The 24785-nt window shown below is 46.5% G+C and overlaps 1 protein-coding gene across 1 annotated transcript; it reads left to right on the top strand.

Moving 5' to 3' along the window:
* The first annotated feature begins 5361 nt into the window (after positions 1 to 5361).
* Positions 5362 to 24632, top strand: CREG2 (cellular repressor of E1A stimulated genes 2). Its single transcript, XM_069580578.1, has 4 exons — positions 5362 to 6176; positions 9010 to 9179; positions 19864 to 19977; positions 21866 to 24632. Exons 1-4 carry the CDS (start codon positions 5769 to 5771, stop codon positions 22011 to 22013), a joined length of 840 nt encoding a protein of 279 aa, XP_069436679.1. The 5' UTR covers positions 5362 to 5768; the 3' UTR covers positions 22014 to 24632.
* The last annotated feature ends 153 nt before the right edge of the window (positions 24633 to 24785 follow it).

The raw sequence follows: 24785 nt of genomic DNA on the forward strand, positions 1-24785 counted from the left end.
TGAGTGCAGCACTTTCACAGCATCATCTTTCAGGATTTGAAACAGCTCCACTGGAATTCCATCACCTCCACTAGCTTTGTTTGTAGTGACGCTTTCTAAGGTGCACTTGACTTCACATTCCAAGATGTCTGGCTCTAGATTAGTGATCACATCATCATGATTATCTGGGTCGTGAAGATCTTTTTTGTACAGTTCTTCTGTGTATTCTTGCCACCTCTTCTTAATATCTTCTGCTTCTGTTAGCTCCATACCATTTCTGTCCTTTATTGAGCCCATCTTTGCATGAAATGTTCCCTTGGTATCTCTAATTTTCTTGAAGAGATCTCTAGTCTTCCCCATTCTGTTGTTTTTCTCTATTTCTTTGCATTGATTGCTGAAGAAGGCTTTCTTATCTCTTCTTGCTATTCTTTGGAACTCTGCATTCAGATGCTTATATCTTTCCTTTTCTCCTTTGCTTTTTGCCTCTCTTCTTTTCACAGCTATTTGTAAGGCCTCCCCAGACAGCCATTTTGCTTTTTGCATTTCTTTTCCAGGGGATGCTCTTGATCCCTGTCTTCTGTACAACGTCACGAACCTCATTCCATAGTTCATGAGGCACTCTATCTATCAGATCTAGGCCCTTAAATCTATTTCTCACTTCCACTGTATAATCATAAGGAATTTGATTTAGGTCATACCTGAATGGTCTAGCGGTTTTCCCTACTTTCTTCAATTTGAGTCTGAATTTGGTAATAAGGAGTTCATGATCTGAGCCACAGTCAGCTCCTGGTCTTGTTTTTGTTGACTGTATAGAGCTTCTCCATCTTTGGCTGCAAGGAATATAATCAATCTGATTTTGGTGTTGACCATCTGGTGATGTCCATGTGTAGAGTCTCCTCTTGTGTTGTTGGAAGAGGGTGTTTGCTATGACCAGTGCATTTTCTTGGCAAAACTCTATTAGCATTTGCCCTGCTTCATTCTGTATTCCAAGGCCAAATCTGCCTGTTACTCCAGGTGTTTCTTGACTTCTTACTTTTGCATTCCAGTCCCCTATAATGAAAAGGACACCTTTTTGGGGTGTTAGTTCTAAACGGTCTTGTAGGTCTTCATAAAACCGTTCAACTTCAGTTTCTTCAGCATTACTGGTTGGAGCATAGACTTGGATAACTGTGATATTGAATGGTTAGCCTTGGAAACGAACAGAGATCATTGTGTCATTTTTGAGATTGCGTCCAAGTACCGCATTTCAGACTCTTTTGTTGACCGTGATGGCTACTCTATTTCTTCTGAGGGATTCCTGCCCACAGTAGTAGATATAATGGTCATCGGAGTTAAATTCACCCATTCCAGTCCATTTCAGTTCACTGATTCCTAGAATGTCAACATTCACCCTTGCCATCTCTTATTTGACCACTTCCAATTTGTCTTGATTCATGGACCTGACATTCCAGGTTCCTATGCAATATTGCTCTTTACAGCATCGGATCTTGCTTCTATCACCAGTCACATCCATAACTGGGTATTGTTTTTGCTTTGGCTCCATCCCTTCATTCTTTCTGGAGTTATTTCTCCACTGATCTCCAGTAGCATATTGGGCACCTAATGACCTGGGGAGTTCCTCTTTTGGTATCCTATCATTTTGCCTTTTCATACCGTTAATGGTGTTCTCAAGGCAAGAATACTGAAGTGGCTTGCCATTCCCTTCTCCAGTGGACCACATTAATCTAACCCTAATTACCTTCAAAAAGCCCCACCTCCAGATATCATCCCATTAGGGGTTAGAACTTCAACATATGAATTTCGTGGGCACAAATATTCAGACCAGAACAGAAAATTCTGTATAAAATTAAACATATACCTATTCTAGAACCAAATGATTTCATTCCTAAGTACTTACCCAAAGGAAAGAAAACATATATTCACAAAAAGACTTGTAAAGAGGGCTTCTAGCAACTTTAGTCATAATAGATAACACCTGAAAACAATACTAATACCCATCCATCAGTTCAGTTCAGTTCAGTCACTCAGTCATGTCTGACTCTTTGCGACCCCATGAATTGCAGCATGCCAGGCCTCCCTGTCCATCACCAACCCCCGGAGTTCACTCAGACTCATGTCCATTGAGTCAGTGATGTCATCCAGCCATCTCATCCTCTGTCGCCCCCTTCTCCTCCTGCCCCCAATCCCTCCCAGCATCCATGGGAGAGCAGATAAGCCAATTTCAGTGTATTTATGGTATTCATCTAATATACCACAGACTGATGGCTTAAACAACAGAAGTTTATTTTCTTATAGTTCTAGAGCCTGGCAAGCACCAGATCAGGTACCAGCTGGTCTGTGAGGCCTGTGGGCTCTCGAAAATGACAGCTGACAACTCAAAGGCTTGAGAACCAGGGGAAGCAATACAGTGGGTCCCAGCCCGAGTCCAAAGGCTCCAGAACAAAGAGTGTCAATGTCCAAGGGCAAATGCACAAGGGTGTCGCGATCAGGCAGAGAGCAAATCGGCCCTCCCCCTGCCTTTCTGTCCTGTTCAGGTCCTCAGTGGATAATGCCCACTGCATCAGTGAGTGTGATGCTCTTTATTCAATCTGATTCAAATGCTAATCTCTCCCAGTAATACAGACACACCCAGAAATAATGTTTTACCAGCTATCTGGGCATCTCTTTCTCCAGCAGAGCTGACACATTAAATTAACCATCACCACAGGCCAAAGACAATTTATAACACAACACCCCAAACCAGGAACATAGGAAATAAAATTAATTCTTATGAATCAATACAAGAAAACACAGACAACCCAATAAAAACAGACAAGAGGTATTAACAGGCATTTCACAAAATGAGAATATCCAACTGACCAACACATGCATGAGAAGGCAATGAACCACATGAGCCATTAAAATAAAAATGAGTTATCAGGGACTTCTCTGGTGGTCCCGAGATTAAGACTGCACCCTTCCAATGCAGGGAGCACAAGGTCAATGTCTGGTTGAGGAAGGAAGATCCCACATGCTGTGCGGCACAGCCAAAAAACAAAAATCAAACATTTTTTAAAAAATGACTTATCATTACTCATCCATAGATTGCAGGGGGTGGTTAAAGAACCTAACAAGAATATGCCGATGAGAATATGGGGCAGCAGAAATCACCAGACACTAATGCTAGTGATAAACTGATACAATCATTCAGGAAATCAGTGTGACGTTATATAATAAAGTGAAACACACTTGTGGCCTAGACCCGCAACTCCACTGCAAGGTACGTTCTCTAGAGAACCCTTGTGTGTGCGCACCTGGGCCTGAGCTTGGCTTCCTCCCAGGAACTGAGTCTAAGAAGCGGACTTGACGTAGGTGCTTGCTTCAGGATGTGGTCCTGCAGAACCACAGTGGAGGGCACTGGCCAGAATTACGGGGATATGGCAGAAGGAGAGCCACTCCAGGGGAGGATCACTGAGTTGCTTACCACTGTGAGGAACCGGGGCTCAGCCCTGTTGGAGATCCTCCAAGAAACTGTGTAGCATGACCTTCAGAATCATCCACCTGCAACTTGGAAGTGGGGAGCGTTCATCCTCTGGTTCCTAAACCCACTGGTCAAAGGTTGTCCCAGTGGGGATTAATGTTCTGCAACTGTGGGTTTCCATGTTGCTCAGCTGAACCCTACTTATGTTCCATGTGGCAGCTGGCATGAAGGCCCTGAGGCAGAAAGCAAGGGGCATGCAGACCGCTGAGGTGACCTGATGCTGTCTGCACCTCATTAGACAGTCACCACAGCAACAACCGGAGGAAACAAAGGGGCCGAGAGTAGTGAGAAAGGGCACAGATGATGCCAACACACCGGCATACAAGACTGTTTGTAGAACTCTATTACTGGAAGGGAAGGGAAAGTGAAGTCGCTCAGTCGTGTCCGACTCTTTGCGACCCCATGGACTGACACCCACCAGGCTCCTCCATCCATGGGATTCCCAAGTCAAATTCCCATCCACCAGTTGCTATTCAGTGGCTCAGTCGTGTCTGACTCTTTGTGACCCCACAGACCGCAGCACACCAGGCCTCCCTGTGCTTTCCTATCCCCTGGAGTTTGCTCAGACACATGTCCATTGAGTCAGTGATGCCACCCATCAGTCAGAGACTGTTTTTACATCGTGGTCCTCTCGTACAGTCCTCTGTTACACCATCCTGGCCACATTCTCTCTGGGGGCAGGCATTTATTCTCCCTCTCTCCATCAGACTGCGCCAGGGTCTCAGCTGACCCACGAGGGATAATCAAGAGGTCGCATGCTCCGTGAAGCATATGAACTTACAGGTGGAACATGTGTGATCCAGTTCCTCAACCAGGGACCAAACTAGGGCCCCCTGCATGGGAGCTGGAAGTCCCAACCACCAGACCACCAGGAAAGTCCCTCACCTTTATTTTAGCGTATAAGTGCAGGGGTTAATAGTCAGCTGCCTGTTGCTCTGGCTAAGCCTTGAGAAAATCACCGTGGGAGAAGAATAAAAGCAAAACACAACAATACAGCATAACCCAGATGAAAAGTACATCAGGTTGATCAGTTGGGGTCGGCATACCCTGAGAGGCTAAAGAAAAACAGTGTGGACCTTGGAATGCCGGGTCAGCGCAAGTTCAGACCGCTGCTTGTGCACACACTAAGACGTTTTCCCAAGGCATATGCAGGTTTATGACCTCCAGGCAGGTGATAGCCCTTGTTAAGAAAATAACAAAGATAGTTTAAAGTAATCAGTAAAATAGGAGATGTGACCGGGGACACAGGAGGCTGACTTCATCATACACAACAGATACTTCCTGCTTGCCAAGACACTAAATAAAATTGATGTGGGCCCGAGGAACAGGGTTCTGGACCCAAGAGGTCTTGAGTCCCCTGGTCCCATCTTTCAAACTGTAATTCTGTCTCTAGTCTCTTTTCCCCAAACTATACGTCGACCACTTGCGATCCGTATCTGCTGCTCTGGCCACAACACGTAAGTAGTGAGCAATTTGATTATGATTTTAGATGTCCTGCCCTGTGCTCAGCCGTGTCTCATTCTCTTCGACCCCATGGACTGTAGCCGGCCAGGCTCCTCTGTCCGTGAAAGTCTCCAGGCAAGAATACTGGAGCCGGTTGCCTGTGCCCTCCTCCAGGGGATCCTCCTCACCCAGGGACGGAACTTGCGGTCCTGCAGGTGGGTTCTTTACTACTCAGAGTCTTAGATGAACGGATGGCAATGCCCTCCTGTCACAGCCAAGTGTAAGACAACCACGGTCCTTACAGAGCAAGAGGACAGGGCTTTGGCCTCAGAAGACTTGGTAAGACTAATCATACCTTCCCCCTTCGCTCAGCTTCCTCCTCGACCAAACGACAACCACCCCTGCCTCTTGTCTATTTCACAGCACAGAGCGCTTGCTTCATGCCACGCACTGGCCTAAACCTCTTCAAACATTAACCGCTTTCACCCTCCCATCCCTCTCCCCCGCGACGGTAGATACTGTTTTCTGTGTTTCCTAATGAAGGAACCGGGCACAGAGAGGTTACGTGACTCGGCAGGGCCGCACAGTTGGTGAGTGGAGGAGTGCGCTGAGCCGGGACCTCAACGGCCCCGCGTCTGGCTGCAGAGCGCTGTGCCATCCACCCGGAAAAGGAGCGCAGCCCCGGCCGGGCGCGCAGGGAGGACAGCGCACCGGGGCTGCAGTGCGTGCGGGAGCCCCACCTCCCGGCGCAGCGCGCGGCTGCGAGGACCGCCCGGGGCCCCACCCGGCGTGCCTCTCGGGGTCCCCGGGCCCCGCGCTCCGCAGGATGTCGCGGCGCGGCGGCCGGCGGCCCGGGCCCCGCCTGTGCTGGCTGCTGTGGTGTGGCGCCCTGCTGTCCCCGGCCGCGGGCTACGTGATCGTGAGCTCCGTGTCCTGGGCCGTCACCAACGAGGTGGACGAGGAGCTGGACGGAGCCTCCACGGAGGAGACGCTGCCCGCGCTGCTGGGGGACTCGGGCAGCCTCTGGCAGCGCAGCTTCCCGGCCTCGGCGCACAAGGAGGACGCGCACCTGCCTCCCGCGGAGGGCGCCGCCCGCTCCAGGCCGCCCCCCGCGCCGCCCGGGATGTTCTCCTACCCGCGCGAGGGCGGCGCGAGGCTGCGCCCGGGCATCGCCCGCTTCCTGGCCCACGCCAGCTCCTGGGGCTGTCTGGCCACCGTGTCCGCCCATGAGAAGGTAAGCCGCCCCCGCCGGAGCCGCGTGCAGGGGCGTGCCTGGCGCGCCCCGGGGACCCGGAGAGCCTGGGGCCACTCCCGTGCTCCGATCCAGGTCTAGCAGACGCGCGCGGGGGTCTGGATCGGCGTGGGCAGCGTGTAATTGATGAAAGCAGATTTTGCTTCGGTTACCCGGGCAAACCCGGGACGGGGAAGGAGTGGGTGAGGGGAAGGACAAGCAGGCTTCCTGCCAGGTGGATGAGGACCGAAGCGCGGTCTTGAAATGGCCAAAGAGGGGGTGTAAATCACCACGCCTGACCAGAGGCCTGGACAAAAGAAGCCGGAGCTGCCTTTGGCATCGCCAAGTGGCACACCGGCCCCTCCCCGCGTCCAGCCCCTCCCCGCATCCAGCCCCATTCCTGCCCGCCGGAATTGCCCTGTCACCTGCTGACTCCAGAACAGTGGCTTTGGTGGAAATTTACATTTAAAACCATGGCATTGGAGAATTGTTCTGGAAAGGAGGCTCACTGTGCCGAAGCTGTGAGTGTTGGAGCGACAGCGCTGTCCCCAGCTGCAGCTCTCATCCTTGAGTTCACAGGTTATTTTATTCACCTGTTAGACATGATTCCTCCTGAAGCTGAAATAACATGGACACTTGATGAGGATGTAGCATTCCTACATGAACACCCTCCATAAAGCTTTTAGGGCTGTTGAGATAGATGTAAGGAGTCCAGTGGTGGTCCAGTGGTTGGGACTTGGCCTTCCCTTGCAAGGGGTGTGGTTCCATCCCTGATGGGCAGCCAAGATCCCACCTGCCTTGCCCCAAAAAGACAAAAAGCAGAGGTAATATTGTAACAAATTCAGTAAGTGAAAACAGTCCACTTAAAAGAAAAAACTAAAAAAGAGACCTATGGCAAAAACGATCACAATATTGTAAAGTAATTATCCTCCAATTAAAATAAATTAATAAAAATTTAAAAAGAGATAGTTGTAAGGGTTTTATTACAGGGCAGTAATTTGAACCCCTATTTATTTAATGCAAAAAAATTTATTTTATTATGACGTTTGTAGATCATGGGGTAGGGTGGCGGGGGAAGGTTCTGGCCCCAGGTCCGAGTCTCACCAGCTCCGAAACTGTGGCTAAGTCATTGGGTCCTTCACTTTGCTTTCCTCATCTATGAAATTGTGTTGGACTAGGTAGTTCTGATGGAGAAGGAAATGGCAACCCACTCCAGTGTTCTTGCCTGGAGAATCCCAGGGAAGGCAGAGCCTGGTGGGCTGCCGTCTATGGGGTCGCACAGAGTCGGACACGACTGAAGTGACTTAGCAGCAGCAGCAGCAGGTAGTTCTGAAGGTCCTTTTATGCTTTGGAAAAAAAAAAGAATCTAAATGACAACTTTATTCTGATGATGGTGATGATCTTAACGTCTCCTACAGCCTTCAAATAGTTTTTCACAGCAATATCTTATGCTCCTAAGACACACCTTCAGAGGATATGAACCTGGTCTTGGTTTAAAACATAGATCACTCTCAGCAATTAAAAGTCTAATGCCAAAGTATTCAAAGATATTATGACTTTCAACATTCCTTTTCTTAGCCTTGTTAGTAGTTCCCTTTTCCACTATTGACATTTATACCAAATCCAATAAATTCAGAGAACATTTACTACGTGCCTGGCATGTGTGCCCAGCATGACCAGCCAGTTTGCAAATCAGTTCAGTTCAGTCGCTCATTCGTATCCGACTCTTTGTGACCCCATCGCAAAGTCTGTGAATGACCAGCTGAAAACAGGATCTGGTAATGACATGTTACCATTTTGTAGGATTTCTTCAAAGGTTAAAGCCACCCCTTATCATAATCCTACATACTGTTGTTAAGTGATACTTCAAAGACAGCCCCCGAGTGCTGAGCTAAGTAACAATGAGAAACACACTCTATAAAGGTCATGATGCTGGACCCAGCAGGGCTTGGGAAAAACCTGAGAAATATTTGTGTGTATGTCTGAGAATTTCACCTGCTATACTGAAAGATCGTGAACAGAAATTGCTTTTTCATGCTTCTGTGTCTTCCTTGACGCTAATAGGGTAAGAAACAAATTCCCTTAAGTTACTGAATTATATGACTGAAATATTACTTACTATAATAAAATATATGAGTGATAAGTGAGGAAGTGGTATAACCCGAAAGGAAACTGTAACAGAAAGTTCCTGGATTCCAAAGACCAGGTAAGATATGAGATTTAAATTCTATCCCCAGAGTTGCCAAAAATTTGGGGGAGGTGGTGAAGGCAGTGGGATTCCTGGGGCAGCTTGTGAGAAAGGTCTTTAGTAACCCTCCACCCCTCCATGAATTTCATTGCCTTTCCCCCAAATAACTTTCAATTTAATAGAGTGGTTTTTAATTAGTTAGTTTTTTATTTTGTCCCTTAATTTTTTGGTTTGTTTTGGGCCACACCACATGGCATGTGAGATCTTAGTTCCCGGACCAGGGATCGAACCTGGGCCCCCATGTGGAAGTATGGAGTCCTAACCACTAGACCACGAGGGAAGTCCCAATACAATGTGTTTGCTGTTTTTCTGAAGCTTCAAGAATAATTCCCTCACCAGCCCCCATCCACAGGTGCCACTGCTAAGCTCCTCTATAGAAATCATGAAGCCACCAGCGTGTACTGTGGATAGATTGGGAACCACTCTGCCTGGGTTTACGACCGGTCAAAACTGTGGTGATGTCATGCTGCCTTTGCAGCCCCAGTGCTCTTTTCTCTGGTCAGAGACACAGACTTAGCTCCCAGCTCAAGTCAGTCCACAGCCCTGTATTGAAAAGGCCCCCCCTTTTTTTTCCTTGATGTTTGTTAGATCCCAGGCCTGCCATTTGGGACCTGCCTGCCCATCAGTGATGGCCCCTTCAACAACAGTACAGGGATTCCTTTCTTCTACGTGACACCCAAGGACCTCCTGGTGGCCGATCTGATGAAGAACCCCATGGCCTCGCTCCTGCTGCCAGAATCCGAAGGAGAGTTCTGCAGGTAGGCAAGGGCCTGGCCTCCCTCACCCAGCTCCTCCACACAAGGCAGGGAGGTTGTGGCGTTCATGGGGCCCTGAGACGCAAAGCCATTCCTCACCACTCGACCAGGGCTGTTTCTGGTACTGGCTCTTGGTCTCACCAGGCTCTGAGACTGTGGCCGAGGCACTGGGGTCTCCATGCTGCTTTCATCATCTATGGAATTAAGCGATGAACTAGGTAGTTTTGAAGGTTCTTTTTTGTTTTGAAAAAAATTATCGAAGCAACAACTTTATTCTAAGGTTGGCAATGATTGTAACCCCTTAGGCAGCTTCCAAATGGGTTTTCACATTTCTGTTTTATGTCCCTAAGACACGCCTTTGGAAGACAGGAAACTGAAATGTGAAGCTGATCTTGGTTTAAAATACAGATCATTTCAAGCAATTAGAAGTCTAGTCCTGGGGGGATTTCCCTGGTGGTCCACAGGCTAAGACTTTGAACTCCCAGTGCAGGGGGCCTGAGTTTGATCCCTGGTCTGGGAACTACATCCCGCATGCCACAGCTAAGACCCAGCGCAGTGAAATAAATAAACAAATAAATAAAAAAAATTTTAATATATTTTTTTAGAGTCTAACGCCAGGGACTTCCCTGGTGGTCCAACAGTTAAGACTCTGTGCTTCTAACACAGGGGGATCCCCAGTTGGGGAACTAAGATCCCACCATGTGCCAAGGCGCACAGCCAAAAAAAAACAAACCTATAAAAGTCTAGTGCCAGTGTGTTCCAGATACATTGGCAACATATGTTATAAGAATGTATTATAAAAAAAAAAAAGAATGTATTATAGGCCGTGGAATCAGATCGATAGAATTCTACCATTCATGAGGTGTGTGATTTGGGGCTCAAAGTTATTGAACTTTGGGAGCCTCCATTTCCTCATCTGTGAAATGGAAATAGCAATTTCTACCTCCTAGGGTGATGGGGAGGGTTGGAAAGATTTGAGTGTCTTGCAAAACACGGGTGAGTAAATGAGAGGTCTTGCTGTGATGGCAAAGGTGGAGGTGGGGAGGAGAGGGTAGAGAAGGAAGAGCCAGTGGCTTGTCCCCCAGGAATAGGCTGCACAGAGTCTAGTCAGTGTTTTTCTACCGGCCCCCATGAGGCATGCGCAACGAAGACCCAGAGTCCCTAAAATCACTTACTCAAAAACTATCTAGGGATTTCCCTGGTGGTCCAGTGGCTAAGACTCTACATTCGCAGTGCAGGGGGCCCGCATTTGATCCCTGGCCAGGGAACTAGATCCCACATGCTGAAACTAAAAGGCTTAGCTAGCACAGCAGAATAAATAAATACACATTTTAAAATAAATAAATGTTACTTCTTTTTAAGAAGACAACTCTCTAAAAGAAAGGACAGTTAGGCAAAAATGGAACACTGTCTGAAATAAAATGTGGTGCTGCTGGGGAGATGTCTGCACCCAGCTAGCTTCTGGAGGGGGATGCATGGAAGGGACACCCCCACAGGAGTAGCAGAGGTGCCAGGAGACCTCGGGAGAGTCCCTTCACCCCCAGAGCCGCAGTTGTCTTCACCTGTAATGTAGTGATGAACTCAGGTAAAATTCCTCCCAGCTCCAAAATGCTGTACTTCTGTATGCAAAGCATGAAAAACACATTAAGTGAACAGACGTCAGTTCTTAAGGGGCTTCATTCATGTCTGACTCTTTGCAACCCCATGGACCCTAGCCCACCAGGCTCCTCTGTCCATGGGATTCTTCAGGCAAGAATGCTGGAATGGGTTGCTATGTCCTTCTCCAGGGGATATTCCTGACCCAGGGATGGAACCCGAGTCACCTTCATTGTAGGAGGATTCTTTATTGCTGAGCCACCAGGGAAGCGCTTCTTTGGGGCAGGGAGGTGGTAATAATCAGAGCAACAGTGCGCCATAAAATGCAGCCTGGATAAGGCCCTGTTGCTTATACCCCACCTCCACCCTTCACCCATCACCCCCCATGCCCCACTGCTCCCCGCCCCGCTCCCCTGCACTGGAGCTGACAATGGAGATCCAGCCAGCCAGCCAGAGGCAGTTCAGCTGACCCAGTGCTTTACCTGGGCATCTTTCAAAACCCAGACAAGATCCACAAGATCCTAAGATTCTCCCACCTAAACTCTTTCATTAGGAAAATAAAACAAAATTCTGAATATGGCCTAGGAGACTCTGCCTGGGAGCTCCACCTACCTCTCAGAATAAAAATAATGGCTGATCTCTAATAGTTAATATGATCCCTAATAATTAAGTTAATGCCCCTAATAATTAATAATTGACTTAATATGTGGTTTAGGCCTTACTTCATTGCAGGAGACACTGGTTTGATCTCTGGGTTGAAAAGATCCCCTGGAGAAGGGAATGGCAACCCACTCCAGTACTCTTGCCTGGAGAATTCCATGAATAGAGGAGCCTGGTGGGCTACAGTCCGTGGGGTCACAAAGAGTCAGACAGGACTGAGCAACTAACTCTATTAAGTGAGAGCTTTAACCTGAAAACTTGTCATCTAAGCTGATGTATGTGTTTGGCAAGTAGCTCAGAAGTCCTTTTTTAAAAATTCTGATAATTGACATGTTGATTTGATACATTTATGTATTACAATATGTTACCCCTGCAGTCCTAGCTAACAACTTGATCACATCACATAATTATCATTTCTTTTTTGTGGTGAGAACATTTAAGATCTAGTCTCCTAGCAACTTTGACATTTATAACACAGTAATGTTGAATATTCATTGGAAGGACTGATGCTGAAGCTCTAGTACTTTGGTCACCTGATGCGAAGAGCCAACTCATTGGAAAAGACCCTGATGCTGGGAAAGGTGGAGGGCAGGAGGAGAAGGGGGCGACAGAGGATGAGATTGTTGGATGGCATCAATGACTCAATGGACATGAGTTTGAGCAAGCTCCGGGAGATGGTGAAGGACAGGGAAGCCTGGCGTGCTGTGGTCCGTGGGGTCGCAAAGGGTCGGACACGACGGAATGACTGAACGACAGCAACGCTGGGTATGACCCCTGTGTTGACTCTAGATCCCCAGGACCTAGTCATCTTCTGACTGCAAATCTGTGCTCTCTGAGCAACATCTCCCCAGTTCCCAAGCCCCTAGACCCTCAGAGCCACCGCTGAGTCTGTTTCAGTGTGTCCGGCTTTTGTAGCTTCCACGCATAAGGATATCACGCAGCATTTGTCTTTATCTGGCTTAGTGTGATGCCCTCAAGGTCCATCCACGTCGCTGCAGACGGCATTATTTCACTTTTTATTGCTGCATCATAGGCCATTGTACACCTGTGCTGCCTCTTTACCCACTCACCTGTCGACAGGCACCTGGATGTTTCCATGTCCACCTACTGTAAATAGTGCCGCTGTGAACTTCTGCATACATGTGTCCTTTTGAATTAGAGCTTCTGTCTTTTCCAGATATATGCCCAGCAGTGGGGTTGCTGGGTCATGTCATAAGTCTATGGTTAGTGTTTTAAGGAACCTGCATACTGTTCTCTGTAGTGGTTGCACCAATTACGCTCCCACCACGAGTGCAGGAGGGTTCCCTTTTCTCTAAGCCCTCTCCAGCATTTATTATTTGTAGATTTTTTGATGGTGGCCATTCTGACCAGTGTGAGGTGATACCTCACCGAGGTTTTGACTTGTATCTCTCTATTAATAATCAGCGATACTGAGCATCTTTTCATGTGCCTATTAGCCATCTGCGTGTCTCCTTTGGAGAAATATTTATTTAGGTCTTCTGCCCATTTTTTGACTGGGTTGTTTGTCTTTTTGACATTGAATTTTATGAGTTGTTTGTATGTTTTGGAGATTAACCCCTTATCAGTCGCATCATTTACAAATATTTTCTCCCAGTCCACAGCTTTTCTTTTTATTTAGCTGATGATTTCCTTTGCTGTGCAAAAGACTTTTGCGTTTGATTAGGTCTCATTTGTTTATTTTTGGTTTTGTTTCTTTTGCCTAGGGAGACTGAGCTAAGAAAAAATGCTGCAATTTATATCCAAGAATGCTTTGGCTATGTTCTCTTCTAGGAATTTCATGGTGTCGTGTCTTCTATTTAGGTCTTTAAAACACTCTGAATTTGTTTTTATGTGTAGAGTGAGGGAGTGTTCTAACTTCACTGATTTATGTGAGACTGTCTTTTCCGCATTGTATATTTTTGCCTCCTTTGTCAAAGATGAGTTGACCATAGGGTATGGGTTTATTTCCAGGCTCTATTCTGTTCCGTCCACCTATTAGTATGTGTATGCCTTTGCTGGTACAGTTTGCTCGACTCCCATCTCAGGCCACATTGAACTGAATGCTGTTACCTGCACTGCGTTCTCTTGGGCTTCCTAGGTGGCTCAGTGGGCAAAGAATCCGTCTGCAATGCAGGAGATGCAGGAGACGTGTGTTTGATCCCTGGGCCGGGAAGATCCCCTGGAGGAAGGCATGGCAACCCACTCCAGTATTCTTGCCTGGAGACTCCCATGGACAGAGGAGGGCTGTGGTCATAGGGTCACAAACAGTCGAACACGAGCGACTGAGCACATGGCCTCTAATCTGATCTTCTGCCTCCCTCTCTAAGGAGCCTTGTGTTTACCTTGGGCCCGTCCAGATAATCCAGGATAAACTTCCCATCTCACAGTCATTGACTTAATCATATCTAGGAAGTCCTTATTGCCATGTAAATAACAGTCAGACGTTCTGGGGACTAGGACGTGGACATCTTTGCGGGGGGCTTTATTCAGCCCGCCACAGATGGATGTACAGGTTCAGTGCATTTGCAAGCGTGGAGAGAAACATGGTAATTCATTCTGACGTAGGCTAAGGCTCTCCTTGGTATTTTGAGGGAGTCATGATTGTTCCTATTTATAACATACATGTTTTTTAAATATAGATATTAAAGTGACTCACACCTGATATGCAGTCAATTCATATAAATCTTAATATATTCTTAGCACAGCACAATGATAGAGAAAGGTGAAAACTGCAGACAGGTGGGTTGTAAATTGAACGGTCCTGTGAGATCGTGACTCGCCCGTTAGAGTGAATCCCTGCTGCTCTCCCGCGTGGAAGTGGACCTGGCTCCCCCTTTTGCATGTCTTGTCCCTCTGCACGTGTCTCTCTGGAGTCTACTGAATCACAAGACTTGATGGTGGATCAGAGAAAATCCTAGCCCAAGACACTCACAGAAATGTTGTAGCCTGTCCTACAAAGACACATGGCCAAGGCTTCCAAATGACAACGATTTCATCCCAAGAAACTCAGAGAAGTCGTGGATAAGAACATCAACCAGGAGTGGAAATGGCATCAACAGCATGAAAATGGACCAACTTGTCCAGAGTCTCAAAAAATAGAGGCTGGAAGGGCCTGCTGCTGCTGCTGCTGCTGCTAAGTCGCTTCCATCGTGTCCGACTCTGGGTGACTGCAGAGACGGCAGCCCACCAGGCTCCCCCGTCCCTGGGACTCTCCAGGCAAGAATATTAGAGTGGGTTGCCATTTCCTTCTCCAATGCATGAAAGTGAAAGTGAAGGTGAAGTCGCTCAGTCGTGTCCGACTCCTAGAGACCCCATGGGCTGCAGCCCACCAGGCTCCTCCATCCATGGGATTTGCCAGGCAAGAGTACTGGAGTGGGGTGCCATTGCCTTCTCCGGAAGGGCCTGCAGATGAACCCAAATAACTTTCACAGTTATTCCAGAACAGACTGTTTATAAAAACAATAGTGTTGGGCTTCCCTGGTGGCCAGTGGTTAAGGTTGTGTGCTCCCAAGGCAGGGGGCATGGGTTCCCACATGACAAAAAGTAAAAATAAATACATATATAAATTTGGCCAAGATATTAAAAAAGAAAAAGCCTATTTGAAAAGAAAACGTGACCCTTCCTGAGATGGATTTGCTCCCCTCCATTATCACCACCACCTCAACCTCAGTCACACAGAAATGCACAAATGCAAAATCGGCCGCAGTCACTATTAAAAAGCTTTAATAGTGAGGTTCTCTTGCTCCATTAGGAGCCAAGGAATGAAGTTAAGCTAGAGTCAGAGGTCAAAGAGTAGCAGATGGTGTCTCAGACTAGGGAGCCTGTGTGCATGCTAAACAGAAAACAAGGGGAGTACGGAAGACCTCTAGGTTCAGGAAGGCAGAACAGGCGGTTCCTCTGTGCCTGCTAACACCCCCAGCTAGGGGAGTGGGCCCCTAAAAACCCTGGACTAGTCTGACAGAACAAGGCCATTCAAGGCTTGCAAACAGTACTAGCAGCATCTCTTCCATTATTGTGCTCTATAACCCTCGTAAGATGTAAGATTTTGTCTAAAGAAGAGATAACAGGCTTCAGGGGAAATTCATTCTCTTGCCTTTTCCAGCTTCTAGAGGCTCTCTTCTCTCCTGGGTTCAGCCCCACCTCCCATATTCAAAGCCAGCTATGGCCAGGAGAGTCTTTTTCCCATCACATCACTCCAACTTTCTGTTTTGCCTCCCTCTTCCACTTTTAAGGATCTTTGTGATCACACTGATCCCAGGTTGATAATCCAGGTCAGCTGATGAGCTCCCCTTGGCCATGAAAGGTGACACATTGGAGAGTTTGGGGTGGACATGTACACACTGCCATGTTTAAAATGGGTCACCAACAAGGACCTCCTGCACAGCACAGGGAACTCTGCTCAATGTTATGTGGCAGCCTGGGGGGGAGGGAAGTTTGGGGGAGAATGGATCCATGTATTTGTATGGCTGAGTTGCTCTGCTGTGCACCCAAAACTATCACAACACTGTTAATTGGTTATACGCCAATATAAAACTAAAAGTTAAAAAACAAAAAGTAACACAGTCACATGTTTCAAAGATTAGTATGTGGACTTTTTCAGGGGCTATTATCCCCCCTATCATAGTGGGAAGGAAGTTAGAGGGGTTATCTACTGTGTAAGTGAAAAGCTTTCAATTTACCTATTTAAACACATTATCTTCTTTCTTGGAGAAGGAAATAGCAACCCACTCCAGTTCTCCTGCCTGGAGAATTCCGTGGATGGAGGAGCCTAGTAGGCTACAGTCCACGGGGTCGCAAAGAGTCGGACACGACTGAGCGACTTCACTTTCTTTCTTTCTATAGTTCCTTTTGGAGAAGGAAATGGCAACCCACTCCAGCGTTCTTGCCTGGAGAATCCCAAGGACAGACAGGCCTGGTGGGCTACGGTCCATGGGGCTGCAAAGAGTCAGACACGACTAAGGAAGTAACACACACACATACACACACACATCTTCTAGCTGGTGTAATCACCACCAATGGAGATGGAAAATGCTCCCTTCTTAAATGCAATGTGTTCTTCTATGATGACTTACTTATGAATCCTCACTTCATTGCTTTCATGAAGGAGCAAGTTTGTGGGGAAAAAATGGCTTTACTAGCAAACAAATTCAGTACAACTGATGACAGTCTTGTCGGGTACATGTAAATTTAGTTCCCATTTACTATTTTTACTTTCTCCTATCCATCTCAGGTTTTTATGCAAACTTCAATGTCAATTCAGTGTTTACAGCTGTTATGTAGATTGCCTCCCATCCTTCTTTCATCTTAGAAAAATTCACAATTCAGCAACAACACTATTGCGGTTCAAAACCATCATGAATGGTAACACTTTCAAATGGTACACAATGTTCTCACATGAAGCAATTTATGTGGGTGTGTCCACTCTTTCTCTTGTTGTGACTCAACAGAGTGTGTAATAAAGAAAAACTTGTAGGCAGGTGAAAACAAGTTCCCTAAGTATAAGCAAGACATGTGTTTTGCTTAACAAATGTACCTTTCTCAAGTTAATGTTATAATGGACAGGAATGAGTTCTAATGAGTCAGGCCTCAAAGCCGCCGTTTCATGATATACACCATCTTTGAAAAGAGCATCCTCAGAGTCTCCTTGGTCATCTGTACCTGGGGTCCCAAGACCACCCTCAGGTTCCTTGGAAGAACTCACAGGACTCAACAGCTCATGGTTTATTCCAGTGAGAGGATACAGATCACGGTCATCAAGGGCAAAAGGTGCATGAAATAAAGTCCAGGAAAAACCAGGCCTGAGCTTCCAAGGGCTCCTTCCCGCTGAAATTACATGGAGATACCCTTAATCCTTCCACAAATGATGTGAGACAATAGGTGCAAGATACTGCCAACCTGGGAGGCTCACCTGAGCCTTGGTATCCAGGGTTCTTATTGGAATCCAGTCCCTTGGCAGTTTCAACATCTGCATGATTGATCTCAGCTACTCAGACTCAGGGCCCGGGAGGTCAAGCTGACCCAGCATGGCCCAGGGCCTCAGGCACAAAAACATGCTTATGAAGTAGGGAATCTCAAGGGCTCAGAGGCATCTTCGAGGAGCCAGTCAGGGGTTGGTCCTCCTGAAGACAGGCCTTTCAGAACCCAGGTCTGCTGAGTTACCCCTTCACTGCCCACCAGGAGATAATGGTATGTGACCGTTATTTTTTTTTTTTGGTCTTTTTCCAGCTTTATTGGGGGTATAATTGACAAAATTATAAGATATTTAAAGTACACACCCTGATGATTTGATATACATACACATTGTGCAAAAATTCCCACCACCTTACAGCCAGTGAGAAGAGTAGAGAGATTCCTTAAAAAAGTAAAACTAGAGCTCCCGTATGACCCTGCAATCACATTCCTGGGCATATATGTGGAGAAAAACATGATCCGAAAGGATATGAGCACCTCCGTGTTCATTATAGCACTGTTTGCAATAGCCAGCACATGGAAGCAAACTAAATGGCCCTCAACTGAGGGATGGAGAGAGAAGATGTGAAAGAAAGGGCGGTGTGTGTTTATATACAATGGAATACTGCTCAGTCATCAAAAAGAATGAAATAATGCCATTTGCAGCAACAGGGATGGACCCGGTTTGTCGTCGAGTGAAGTAAGTCAGAGAAGCAGTAATATGGTATGACATCCCTTATACGTGGCATCTAAGAAAAAATGATACAATGAACTTACTTACCAAACAAAAAAACACAGGTTTAGAGAATGAGCTTATGGTTGTGGGGAGTGGGAGGAAGGAAGGGGAGAAGGGATAGTTAGGGAACTGGGGATGGATATGCACACACTGCTATATTTAAAATGGGTCACCAACAAGGATGTACTGGGTACCGCAAGGATACACAGTGTTACCTGCTCAACGCGACATGGAAGCCTGGATGGGAGCGGAGTCTGGGGGAGAAGGGATACATGTATCTGTATAGCTGAGTCCCTTTGCTGTCCACCTGAAACTATCACAACATTGTTAAATGGCTATATGCCAAAACAAAGTAAAAAATTTTTTTAAATCCCACCATGTAGCTAATTAACATATCTGTCACCGCTATTTATCTTTTTTTGTGGGAACATTCAAGTTCTCTTCTCAGAAAATTTCAACTATACAATATAGCGTTGTTAACAAGAGTTGCCATGTTATAAATTAGATTCTCAGATTTTCTTCATCTTATAGCTGCAAGTTCATACCCTTTTACCAAACTCCCTATCGGGCCCCTAGCCCCTGGAAACCACTTTTCTGCATTACATAATTGTAATAGTCAAAGAATACAGAAATATATAAAATAAAAAAGAACTTTTCCCCAACACCTCAAGCCCCTCAAATCTCTTTCTGACTTCACTCAGTGTGATCATTTCTAGGTCTGTCTATCCATGTCGCTCCAAATGGCATTATCTCACTCTTTTCATGGCTGAGTAATATTCCATTGTATGTATGTACCACAAATGTCAGAAAGAAAAAGACAGATATCATATAATATAACTTATATGTGGGATCTAAACTATGACACGATGAACTTATCTACAAAGCAGAAACAGACTCACAGACATAGAGAACAGACTTGTGATTGCCAAGGGGGAGGGTGCTGGGGGAGGGATGGACTGGGAGCCTGGGGTTGGTAGATGTGAACTATCACATTTAGGATGGATAAACAAGGTCCTACTGTATAGCACAGGGATCTGTATTCACTATCCTATGATAAGCCATCATGTAAAAGAATATTTTTAAATAATAAAATATATGAAATATTTTAATATTATATATATATATATATATATGACCGAAGCACTTTGCTGTACAGCAGGAATTAACACAACCTTCCAGTAATTTTACTGGAACACAGTACATCAACTGTGTTCCAATAAAATTTAAAAGTTAAAGTATTTTCACACAGCCAGTGTGACAGGTGTGTTTGTGCACACTAGATGTCAGTCTGCATTCTCGGGCCAGGAGACAACTTGGGAAGTGCTAGTCAAGGGCACGCAGGCCAGGGCAGGGCTCTGCAAGGCCCTCACTGGGAGCCCCTGCTCAGTCAGCTCACTGCTCTGTACAGCTCCGGCGGCGCCGCTCGCCTGACCCCGTCTTCATCCATCCATCTGTCGGTGGACACTGAGGTTGTTTGCTTGTCTTGGCTATTGTGTATAGCACTGCAGTGAACAGTGGGGTGCGTGTATCTTTTTGGATTATGATTTTCTCTGGGTATATGCCCAGGAGTGGCATTTCTGGATCATATGTGTCAAAGTATTTTCAAGTAATTCCAGAAAAATGTAAAAACCTGGATGATATAACTAGCGATGTAACTATTATTTTCTCTTTTTAGTAAAATCCTTCATATGTCCTGCTGATGTTCTGTCATCATTTTAATATCTGGAAAATGTCCTTCAAATGCAGAAAAAACATCGTGGACCCAGAAGATCCTCGCTGTGCCCGGTTAACGCTCACTGGTCAGATGGTTGCAGTGTCTCCAGAAGAAGTAGAATTTGCCAAGCAAGCCATGTTTTCAAGGTAGGTATGTGGTTTTAGTGTTTGTTCTTACCAAACCCTTAAAAGTTACTACGACACAGGCATCAGAAGTGCCTTCCTTCATGTGCAGATATTTGTGGAGTTATTGACCCGCCCAGGAGATGGCACCCCACTCCAGTACTCTTGCCTGGAAAATCCCATGGACGGAGGAGCCTGGTGGGCTGCAGTCCATGGGGTTGCGAAGAGTCAGACACGATTGAGTGACCTCCCTTTCACTTTTCACTTTCATGCATTGGAGAAGGAAATGGCAACCCACTCCAGTGTTCTTGCCTGGAGAATCCCAGGGACGGGGGAGCCTGGTGGGCTGCTGTCTATGGGGTCGCACAGAGTTGGATACAACTGAGCGACTAACACACACACACACACACACACACACACGGATTAAGGGGCTTCCCCCTGTGGCTTAGCATTAAAGCATCTGCGTGCAATGCTGGAGACGTGGGTTCGATCTCTGGTCTGGGAAGTAAGATCCCACATGCTGTGCAGCAACTGAACCCAAGCAGCTCAACTACTGAGCCTGCACACCATAACTAAGGCCTGGTGCAGCCAAATAAACAAACAGCAATACTAAAAAGCAGAGACATCCTGCCAACTATGCCAAAAAATAAAAAAACAGAGACAGCACTTTGCCAAAAAAGGTCCACCTAGTCAAATCTATGGTTTTTCCAGCAGTCATGTATGAATGTGAGAGATGGACCATAAAGAAGGCTGAGTGCCAAAGAATTGATGCTTTCAAATTGTGGTGTTGGAGAAGACTCTTAAGAGTCCCTTGGACAGTCCCAGGATCTCTCAATCCTGAGAGATCAACCCTGAATGTTCATTGGAATGATGGATGCTGAAGCTGAAGCCCCAATACTTTGGCCACCTGATACAAAGAGCTGACTCACTGAAAAAGACCCTGATGCTGGGAAGGATTGAAGGCAGGAGGAGAAGGAGACGATAGAGGATGAGACGGTTGGATAACATCACCGACTCAACAGACGTGAGTCTGCACAAACTCTGGGAGACAGTGAAGGATGGAGGAGGCTGCCGTGCTGCAGTCCACGGGGTTGCAAAGAATTGAACATGACTTAGCGACTGAACAACAACATTTATTTGTATTTATTTTGGCTGCACTGGAGCTGCTTGCTAGCTGTAGCTCATAGGCTTAGTTGCTCCGAGGCATGTGAGATCTTAGTTCCCAGACCAGGGATTGAACCTGAGTCCCCTGTATTGGAAGGTGGATTCTTAGCCACTGGACAGCCAAGGAAGTCCCAATAAATATTTAGAAAATAAATACTCAGTTTTTAAACAACAAAATAAAAAGAGAGAGGGCTTGAAATTCTTTTAACATCTCATACAGAGACATTTTAAGCCTTTCTTGATGCTTCCTGATAGCAATGACCCACGTCCCCTGAACACTTTCTCCATGCAGGTTCCTTATGAGCCTCACTGGCTGTTCCCCACGCAGCCCTGTGATCCCAGCAGCATCCCTCTCACCCCACATGAACAGTGAGGAGAGGGCAGATAGCGCATGAGGCTTCCCAGTTTATCAGCAGCCAAACTGTGGTTCAAACCACGTTGCCTGGCTCCAGACTTGCGCTGTCCACCACCCTCTGGGGACGAGAGTGTCCTGCCCTCCTTTCGGGGTCCCAGACCCCAGCCCTCCCAGGGACAGAGGAGCCGGCAGGGGCTACAGTCCATGGGGTCGCAAAGAGTCAGACAGGATTGAGCAGCTGAACACAAGCCCAGGAGCCCTGGCATCTGGCCCTGTGACCTGGCCAGGGCTACGTCTGGCCCTGTGACCTGGCCAGGGCTACGTCTGGCCCTGTGCTCCAGAGGCGCACCCTCTAATGAAAGCTCCCATGTGGCGACTTCTTTATTTCTGCAGACACCCAGTGATGAGAAAGTGGCCTCGGCCATATGAATGGTTCTTCATGAAGATGAAGATAGAACACATCTGGCTTCAGAAATGGTATGGGGGAGTAGCCGACATCTCCAGGGAGGAGTACTTCAGAGCCATTCCAAGAAAGGCCTGATGGAGGGAGAAGAAAGTCCTTGATGCTTGCGTAAAATGGAAACCTTTTACGCAGCGCTGCTGGACAGCGGTTGACTGCTGTCTCTTTGTGGAAGGGTTCACAGCAGGCCTGTCACCCTGACAGCAAGCAAGATGAAAGCAGGTCACCAGGGACCCCTGTGCTGGCAAGAGAGTGAAGTGGCCATTTGCAAATACCCAGATCACACAGGGACTCCACCTAGAGAGTCTGTTCACGTGCTTTCAAACCAGACTCACCTGTGTGGGAGCATTGTTGGTTGTCATAGTGACATGTTGAGACAGCTGCTGTTCCATTCAAACAAAAATTATGCCTGTATGTACAACGTGATTGTTTTGTATTATAAGAATGTTTGTTGCTTCTTGTGCCCAAAGCCGTGTCTTGGTTCTAAGCTCACTGCAACCACAGAAGAACTAAATACGCATATACAGCTGTCATCGTGTGTTCAGGGTGAGGGTGCAGGAATCTTTGTCTATGGGTTACTATCCTGCTGGGCTCCCCTAGTGGCTCAGTGGTAAAGAATCCCACCTGCAATGCAGGAGATCCAGGTTCGATCCCTGGGTCGAGAAGATCCCCTGGAGAAAGAATCGGCAGCCCACTCCAGTATTGTTGCCTGGAAAATTCCATGGACAGAGGAGCCTCACGGGCTAAAGTCCACGGGATCATAAAGAGTTGGACATGACTGAGCGACTAACACTTTCACCTTTTCACTACCATCCCTCTCTTGAATGGTGGATGCATTCTTGAGTCTCATTTGCTAAAATGTACTGGTCACTCATGAAGCTTTTTTCCCCACTGCAACGTGACAAACCACGTGAGAACCCCTGAGTTTGGTGCACAGCCCTGTTCTAGGCAATGATCAGGTCATGATAGTGCATGAAGGGAGGGGCAGCTTCGGCATCAGGCTCCCCAGACCCCCTCTCCTGGTGCAGTGACAAAGCGTCCCCTTCTCTTAGACACAGGGGGTGGTACTCAGTCTGTGGTGCAGAGAGAAGAGGGGGAGAGGGAGAGGCTGGAAAGGAAGACGAGGCCACGTGTAAGAAAAGGGAGGAAAGAAGTCAGTAGCTGAAGGCATGCTTCCTGCCCATCCGTGGGCCAGGCCCTCGACAGGATCGTCTCCCTGGAGTCTGACAACCAAGGAGACGCATCATCGTTGCCACTTTCAGGCAAGAACACTGAAGCTCAGAGCGCTGAAGTCAGCATCCCAGGGTCTGACTCCAGCACGCGCTGCACCCAGAGGACAGACTGCCACCCAGACGGCCTCTGGTTCTCCCAGCATGCACTGCGCGCCATGGACAGAGTGGTGCCCGCACAACTTCCAGCTCTGAGAGCAAGACAAAGAGTTACTGAAATACACAGGCAGTCACTGAATCAGCAAAATCCGTAAAGCGATGACTAACCTACCTGTGGATGATCAGCTACCACTTTCTACCAAAAAAGAAAAAAGTCTCTAAAATCTGATTCTTACTTTAGATTTTAAATTTTCTACAAATTACACACAGGAGCACCCACATCATACCTTTGTACACACCTAAGACCTTCAAGGACCTGTGAGTACACATTTGAGACCACTTATGTTTGAAATTTATAAGGAATCTAGCAAGGCCCAGTTTTCTGCCTTTTCTATGACTCTAAACCCTCTTTGGTGGGTTAGGTATGTTGTATAAACATTAAGAACACAGCCTGCAAAATATAGGAAGTATTCACTTAAAAAATGAATAATAGTGTTATTACTTGCTACACTTTTGTTTAAAAAGTAAGACATGAAGAGAGTTTGAGTTGTCAAAATATTTTTAAGTGCCTATTCATAAAAGCATAGTCAAATGCACAGAATTCTTTATTTATCAAAAGTCAAGTCACAAAAGCATTCTTTAACAATAGCAATGTCTAATATAGAAGAATAAAGTAAATTTGAGGGTAAAAATAGAGCTACCATATGACCCAGCAATCCCACTCCTGGGCAAGAGGAGAGAAAACCATAGTTCAAAGAGACACACACACCCTGACGTTCACAGCAGCACTGTTTACAATAGTCAGAACGCGGAAGCAGACGAAATGTCCCTCAGCAGAGACATGGATAAGGAAGATGTGGTTCCTATATACAACAGAATATTAATCAGCCATAAAAATAAAACTGCAATTTGAAGAGACGTGGATGGACCTAGAGACTTATGCAGAGTGAAGTAAGCCAGAGAAAAACAAATAACGCGCAATGTCACTTGTATGTGGAATCTAGGGGAAAAAATGATACAGATGGACTTATTTGCATAGCAGAAATAGACATGTAGACATAGAGCACGGATGCATGGACACTGGGAGGGGATGGAATGAACTGGGAGGCTGGGACTGACATACATACGTTACTATGTATCAAATAGATGACTAACGAGGACCTACTGTGTAGCACAAGGAACTCTGCTCAAGGCTCTGTAGTGACCTGATGGGGAAAGAAATCCAAAGAAGAGGGAATACCTGTAAACATGTAACTGACTCACTTTGCTGCACAGCAGAAAATAATACAACATTGTAAAGCAACGATACTTCAATAAAAATCAATTTAAAAATAGATCAGAACCCTAAACATGAAATGTAAATCCATAAAAATTTTTAAAAAATAGAAAATCTTTGAGACCTAGGGCTGATCTAAGCTAAGCCTTCTTAGACTTGACACCAAAGGCCGAAAGTCCATAAAAGGAAAGTTCAATAAATTGGACTTCATCAAAATTTTAAACTTTCATTCTACAAAAGATCATCATG

This window comes from Ovis canadensis, chromosome 3, assembly GCF_042477335.2.
Source record: "Ovis canadensis isolate MfBH-ARS-UI-01 breed Bighorn chromosome 3, ARS-UI_OviCan_v2, whole genome shotgun sequence".
Lineage (NCBI taxonomy): Eukaryota > Metazoa > Chordata > Mammalia > Artiodactyla > Bovidae > Ovis > Ovis canadensis.

What these genes read in the sequence shown, in the direction of transcription:
- CREG2 (XM_069580578.1), top strand. Translation starts at nt 5,769, where the DNA reads ATGTCGCGGCGCGGCGGCCGGCGGCCCGGGCCCCGCCTGTGCTGGCTG. An exon ending in CCGTGTCCGCCCATGAGAAG is followed by an intron (nt 6,177 to 9,009) that starts GTAAGCCGCCCC and finishes GATGTTTGTTAG; the next exon opens with ATCCCAGGCCTGCCATTTGG. An exon ending in AAGCAAGCCATGTTTTCAAG is followed by an intron (nt 19,978 to 21,865) that starts GTAGGTATGTGG and finishes TTATTTCTGCAG; the next exon opens with ACACCCAGTGATGAGAAAGT.